Source organism: Ptychodera flava (assembly GCF_041260155.1).
Source record: "Ptychodera flava strain L36383 chromosome 3 unlocalized genomic scaffold, AS_Pfla_20210202 Scaffold_25__1_contigs__length_14229661_pilon, whole genome shotgun sequence".
NCBI classification, from domain to species: domain Eukaryota; kingdom Metazoa; phylum Hemichordata; class Enteropneusta; family Ptychoderidae; genus Ptychodera; species Ptychodera flava.
The window spans coordinates 125,001-131,834 of NW_027248279.1; the positions used below are offsets into that span (position 1 = coordinate 125,001).

The 6,834-nt window shown below is 37.1% G+C and overlaps 1 protein-coding gene across 1 annotated transcript in view; it reads left to right on the forward strand.

Annotated features, from left to right (window-relative positions):
- The window catches only part of LOC139125235 (fibroblast growth factor receptor 2-like), a 12,256-nt gene extending 5,849 nt beyond the window's left edge, over positions 1 to 6,407 (forward strand). Inside the window, exons 4-13 of the mRNA XM_070691334.1 lie at positions 1 to 620; positions 978 to 1,014; positions 1,196 to 1,382; positions 1,818 to 1,928; positions 2,130 to 2,296; positions 2,703 to 2,825; positions 4,077 to 4,187; positions 4,835 to 4,931; positions 5,180 to 5,279; positions 5,674 to 6,407. The exon at positions 1 to 620 is cut by the window's left edge and continues 747 nt beyond it. Of these exons, the coding sequence (XP_070547435.1) occupies positions 1,226 to 1,382; positions 1,818 to 1,928; positions 2,130 to 2,296; positions 2,703 to 2,825; positions 4,077 to 4,187 (669 nt within the window). The 5' untranslated portion in view covers positions 1 to 620; positions 978 to 1,014; positions 1,196 to 1,225 and the 3' untranslated portion in view covers positions 4,835 to 4,931; positions 5,180 to 5,279; positions 5,674 to 6,407. The remainder of the gene's footprint in view (positions 621 to 977; positions 1,015 to 1,195; positions 1,383 to 1,817; positions 1,929 to 2,129; positions 2,297 to 2,702; positions 2,826 to 4,076; positions 4,188 to 4,834; positions 4,932 to 5,179; positions 5,280 to 5,673) is intronic.
- The last annotated feature ends 427 nt before the right edge of the window (positions 6,408 to 6,834 follow it).

A 6,834-nucleotide genomic window follows, 5' to 3' on the forward strand; every position in this document is an offset into this window, starting at 1 on the left:
TTAAATTGACAATTTCGAAATGCCGTTCGCAGAACACAGACTCCAAGTTACTGTAGATATAAAATAAATTTCAACGGTCTTAGTATACATTTCACGACCTCCCCTCACGAAGTTTGCGCTTTTTGTCAAGCTGAAGGGACGACAGATATTGCTACAACAGCGTTAGGTATAGGATGAGACTATGCAATAGAAGTGAAAGAGCAGACGTAAACTTTGATACTCTTCTATTTAATTATTTCTCAAAAAACACTTAGAGCTTTTACCTGAAAGTGCGGTACATCGCCTTTTAGGGCGTACCCTTTGACCCTATTGCCTAAATGAACACTTTTATGTCATTTGACTTTGTGGCTTCTACATTTTTTGCGCAATTTAGTCAAGGTGTAGTACCTTAGTGTTTTTTAAATTACCGCGTTATTTAGATGGCTTTATAATGTTGACATGGAGAGAGACAGAGAACAGACAGAGTGACAAACAGACAGACCGGTAGAGATATCTTATTACTTTGGTATTGTTTTCATTAAACATAAACAGCAGGAATTTATATGCTGATCTTCAACTTAATACTGAAGGCGGAGAAGACCGTGGAAAACATGAGTACATGGGTCTAGTATTTCCACAAAGTAAGCTGCAGTATTCTTACTCATTCTGACAGTCAAAAATTGAAATAGCGATGTTGAAATGCGATTTTAACATTATGATACACTCGTAAGTGTTGAACGCGTCGGAAAATATGTTTTCCCCCACAGTCAAATTGAACAACAAACATGGTACCGACATGGAAATCAGCATCAGGTTCACTACATTATGGTGTATTTTCGTTTCAGAATTACTGAAACGTTAAGCTAACAAACTGATCATAAATTGATACAACGTTGAAAGCTTATTAAGCTCAGTCTTCAGGTGATGAAGATGTTTATTTGCATAATGTATGTTAACATTTAAATTTGTTAATCACGTATCCGTACATTGCTTCTCAGATACAACACCGGGCGACGAAGCTACTATGCAAATAAGGTAATTCCTATGTAATTTTCTCGCTCATTTTTCACTTAATTACTGACATATGATGACACAAACATTTTAGAGATGTTTAAACTTTAATTTGATTGGTCCCTTAGTGTTTGTATTGAATAGTAAGACTTATCTGCAAAAGAGTCCATACGATTGATGGTGTACATTTATCTGCTTGAAATAGATATCTGTGCAAGAAACCAACATTGATGGTATGGGTAGAAGTAATGATGATGACCACCAAGAAATTCCGTATCACTCGATTGACTTTGGTAAAGATATAACTAGTGGATATTTCACTAAACTGGTCAAAGCTGTTGTTCCTTCACGTGATGGAGGACAAATGTTGGCATGCGTGAAAATTTTAAGAGGTAATATCAAATAAAATTATAATGTGTTCAATTCATAACAAGTGTGCCTGTTTACCAACAATGTACTACCAGAATGACCGATAATTGAGCACTGTATCGTAAAAAAAAACGGTTTCGCTTTTTATGACAGCACAGTTGCTTTATTGGCTATTGCCAATGAAACGTCTTCAGAAAAATATAAATATGAAGTTTCAGAAGTGATGCTAAAGAATAAAGTATCCATTTAAAACTACATAAATGTTTTGGTATCTAAGATCACCAATGCTGTCCTTATACTATTGCAATACTATATTGGAAATTTCTTTTAAATATTTGATCAGTGTTATTATTTAATATTGAAGAAACACGACTTTGTATGCTTCACTTGTGTGCCTTTATTTACGTTGTTTACAAATTCATCTTTTATTTCATATTTGTTTGTACTCGGCAATGTAGATACTAGAGGAAAGCTACCAGAACATTGCCTATTGACTGAAGCCAAATTTATGAAGACGGTTCATAAACGCGAGAATATATTGGAGATGATTTACTGCTGCACAATAGAGAGTAAGTGACTTTTTAAATGGATTAATGTAATATGTTATTAACGAACAAGCCGAATACTTGTTTATCATTGGAATAATAAAAATGTATGCTGTGATAAACTATTAAATGTCATTTTGGTAGTTGTCGAAGAAACAGAGCGATGTTTGCTATTTCTAACACTTTTCTTACTGTGGGAGCTTCTGGCTACATTATTCTCTGCAGAGCCATACTGCCTCGTCTTCGAATACTGTTCTTGTGGTACTTTGAAGCACCATCTCATTACGAACTACAATAGTACCCAGATTTTGGTTGAAGATAATACCTTAAGAGATCTCTATACATTTGCCTTACAAATCGCGAGAGGAATGTCATATCTCGAAGACATTCAGGTAAATTTAAATTGCTTGTTCCAAATAATGTTAACAATGTGTGCGACTGTTCAAGTTTTACATAAGAAATTCATCTTTGTCTCATGCACGAACGTGTACATGCACGAGGAAACATTACAAAACTCAGCACAAAATTCTGAACTTGACCCTTGTTAATTCAAACACTTTTTCCTACACATGACGAATGTCATTTGCGTTTTCTGTCATCATTTATATGTAGCTGACAATCAAGTAAACCTTGAATTACACTGTTGTGTTACAGCTTTCATTTAATAGCTATATGTATCTTTGAGTATCAATACAATCACTAGAGAAGCGAAATAGTCTCGCTTTTTTACTTATTTTTCCTACACTTTAAAAACACCATCCATGTGTCATATCTAATCTTTGTTTTGCATTATTATAGTGCGTTCACCGTGCATTATCGTCGAAGACTGTTCATGTCGACCAAGGTAATATTTGCAAAATAACAGAATTTGGTATGTCGAGTAAAGTGATGACAGAGAGCACATTTGAGACTGTGACTGAGGTAAGTTACATTGGTGGATCGGACGGATAGAATATTCATATGTAATAATTATAGCGAATTTATCGAAGCCATTAACAATAAGCATATCTATATGTATCGATTGGACGGTACATACAACAAGAACATCTTTGTAAAAATCTGCTATGATTTAGCTCTCATTTTTCTAAGGAGTATTATCAGTGATTAGGGTAGTAGGTTAACCATCGGATAATGGTATGTTCGAAACCGCTAAGGTAAGGGTCATGGAGTCAAAGGTAGAGGATTGGGATTTCAGACACGATGGTTTGCCCTCTAACATATCAGTTTCCCTTTTATTTGTTAGTGGGGTTATTGGTACCTGATTCCGCAATACTTCTTCTGCATATTTGTAGATTGGTGAATGAAACTGTGATTTATAGGCATTATTATACATCTACCATCGAGAACAATAGAATTTAGCGTGCGCTAAAAAAGCCGTACGGAACTCGCGTCCGTTCCGTACGGCACGGTTTCAAGGCGCCCCATTCCCTGCGGCTGTATCTGCGCGTTCACTGTAGAACGGTTTCAAGGGACCCCTTGGACGAGTGCCAGAACAAGTCTCGCGCGCGCTCTGTACGTACGTATGTGTGTAGTGCACACACTCCAAGACTTGCAGAAGCCCGTCCGAGGTAGCGTTCCACACTGGCGCGATAAAATCGGAAGAAAAATTGTTGACATTGCACGAAAACGGTCACTACTCCGACATTTTGATGCCCCGATCAGGAATGTAAGATGTATAATAATAAGGTTATTACGAAAATACCGCAAAGGATGCACTCGGACATTGGCGCCGCGCATCGCCCTCCGCTTCGCGTCGGGCGATACGCTGCGCCAATGTCCTCGTGCATCCTTTGCGGTATTTTCGTAATAACCTAATAATATTTTAAAGGGCAATCGTCTAAGTACATGTCTATTATGATGAGAAACTGTTTGCAAGAGTATTCTTCACTGCAAGAAAACTAAAAAATGGAGGCCATGCATCTGTATGTGGAAGCATTTGTACACAAGTGGCCCTTTTGGAAGGCTACTAGAAGACAGGATTGCGGGGGTTTCCCGACGGACAGGGCAAACTATCTTGCGAAGAAAAGGCTCTTGTATGACGTGAGGGGTCTTTCGTTCATCCGCATACGTATTTGACTCTTCTCTCCTCAATATTTTCACCATACACAGTACAGAAAACCGACTACCCCGCTTGCATTAAACTACTTTTGTGACTTACTCTTACTTCACTAGGGTCGTCTTCCAATACGCTGGATGGCATTGGAATCCATAATCGATTGCATATACACCTCAAAGACAGACGTATGGTCCTATGGAGTTATCCTTTGGAAATTTTCAATTTAGGTAACCAATGCAAGGCTAAGTCAGATATTCACCAGGAAAAATTGGTTTATGGCCATTGAAATTCATTATTTGAAAGATGTCATGACCTCTTCTTACTGCTCTCGGTTTAAGTTTAATAACAGACACGCCCTTGTCTGGCGCCGGCTAACAGCAACATTATGTGGCTTTACTTTTTGATTTCACGTAGTTTTTTTTCATGAGTCTTTGCAGCTAAGTCAATCTAGTAAACTACTCAGCCCTAAGCTTTAATTTTACCAGCAATAATGTATGTGTTTGCCATAAAAAATATCAGAGGAGTATGTACTTCACACTCTCGTTGAATTCTTGATAAAGTAACCCAAAGTGCGCTGTTAAGATGTAGAGCTGAGATCATCAACTTTGACTCATAGCCTCAACTTAATGCATACCCATATGATCTAGTAAGTCTCAATCTTCATTATATGAAAGTATTCAGTTTACTGCATCGATGCCGTGAGTAAATATCTTCTAAAAGGGCATAAACTGGCCTTATCACAGTGGCAGTTGTGGCTGGCTTTATAGTTGTTTTGCTTGTTTTGGTTTTTGTGGAGATACCACTGAGGTTATCAGTGATGAGCATGTAAAAATGTATGATCAGTATTTACACTAACATTGTTTTCTTCGTCTAGGTGACAATCCTTACAGCGGCATGCCTATTGGTGATGTCATTGCAAAGCTTCAGCAAGGGTACAGATTGCCAAAGTCAGTCTACGCTGACGAACAAATGTAAATATTTTGTTGATTATTGCATCAGTCTCTCAAATAACTTATTTTAGCTTTTTCTTATCAACGATACTCACGAAACCAAAATGCAAAATTTTCATCATACCGCAAAGATTTCCAATCCCATGTCGGCTGTCGATATTTCTTGAGGAAAAATCATCATCGCTTTTGATATAAATGATCATCAGGTCACGATCGATCCGATGCGTACTTTGCAGGATCTAACACTCTTCTTGATTGTAATTGAATAGGTACGGTATGATTCGAAAATGTTGGCTTACAGAAGCAGCGAATCGCCCAAACTTTCATCAGCTAAACAGTTTTATAGAACGTTGTTACTTTTACAACAAGGTATGTAATGATCTTTTCGGTACAGAGAATTATTCAAAATCTCGTTTCCCTTTTCATTGCTTTAACAATCGAAATAAGTTGCTCTATTTTTTATGCTTGTGATGCATAAGATGACTTTAATGCTGATAAATGTAGCTAATCAAGCAAACCCCCATTAAATACTATACACGGGATTAAACAGGAATTTTGCATAATGTTTGCATTCTTTAGTGCACATTTGAGGTGTTTCGAATCGGTATTGTAAGCATTTTGGTCATGTAAAAGAGACGTTCCATTGAAACATGTCAAGCTTATAAGCATATGTATGCTAGAAGACATATGAATGCGTTTCCTTGAGGATGATTGTCGTTGAGATATTTCAGAACAAACTCAGAAAGACCATTCTCGTCAACAGAATCAAGCGGCAGTATACGAAGATGTGCTTGTTGAAGACACATTGTAAATGTTCATTGAAGAAAACAGGACCTGAGAGATTATAAGTATACGAGAGGAGACCGTTTTTTTAGTTGTTTTGCCACTACTTCTTCACAAAGTTATTTGCGTATTACTCGAGAGAAACGTTTCGTTAAAGATGTTCGTTCTAAATTAGATTTTTGTGTACTCTATTTCCAGATCATATGATTATTTTGCTGTAAATTACCTCAGAAAACGTCAAGTTAAACCATCATCTGATATATCAAAAACTCCGAGTCCTTGCTGCAGCTTTGGTTTAGGCCGATCAATTGTATTTAGTATTCTTGTCCTGGGATCTTTGACTCTACAGATATACCGTACTGGTTTGTTCTCCGTACGTTGTTTAAACTGCATTTCTTCCAAACAAAACTGGAAGACCTCTCACTGAGCAAGTAGACAATTCACTAGTTAGCAGATTTTTTATATATACGGTTTTTATTAAATTTCATTAGATACTTTACACAATCTGATATTTTTTTTTTCATATTTCCCGTTAACCATACTCTCACCACTAAGATTGTTATTGACAAAAACACTCAGTACTAAAATATTAATAAATTTGAGATTATCAGAGTTAGACTAGGTTTACAGACAATTTGTATGTTGATTTCTTTGATGCACTTTATATTAATATTGATCAACTTTTGTGTGATTAATTATATGTGTTATAGTATAGGTAATTTGAGAAAATGTAAAGTAAAGAGAATTTTAATAGCCATTTCCTTTTATATACTGGAGTACGTTATATTTGCACTTAGATCGTTATATTACATGTACGACGGAAAAGACATGTCGCTTTCGGTTTTCACTTTCTACCCTCTCTCTCTGCATATGGGGGGGAGAGAGAGAGAGAGAGAGAGAGAGAGAGAGAGAGAGAGAGAGAGAGAGAGAGAGAGAGAGAGAGAGAGAGAGAGAGAGAATGAGAGAGAGAGAGAGAGAGAGAGAGAGAGAGAGAAGAGAGAGAGAGAGAGAGAGAGAGAGAGAGAGAGAGAGAGAGAGAGAGAGAGAGAGAGAGAGAGAGAGAATATGAAGCAGGGCCCTTTTCCCCAAGTATGAGTATGGCGTCATTGAAGGGTTTCCCTAAAATAGCGGCAGTATCCCT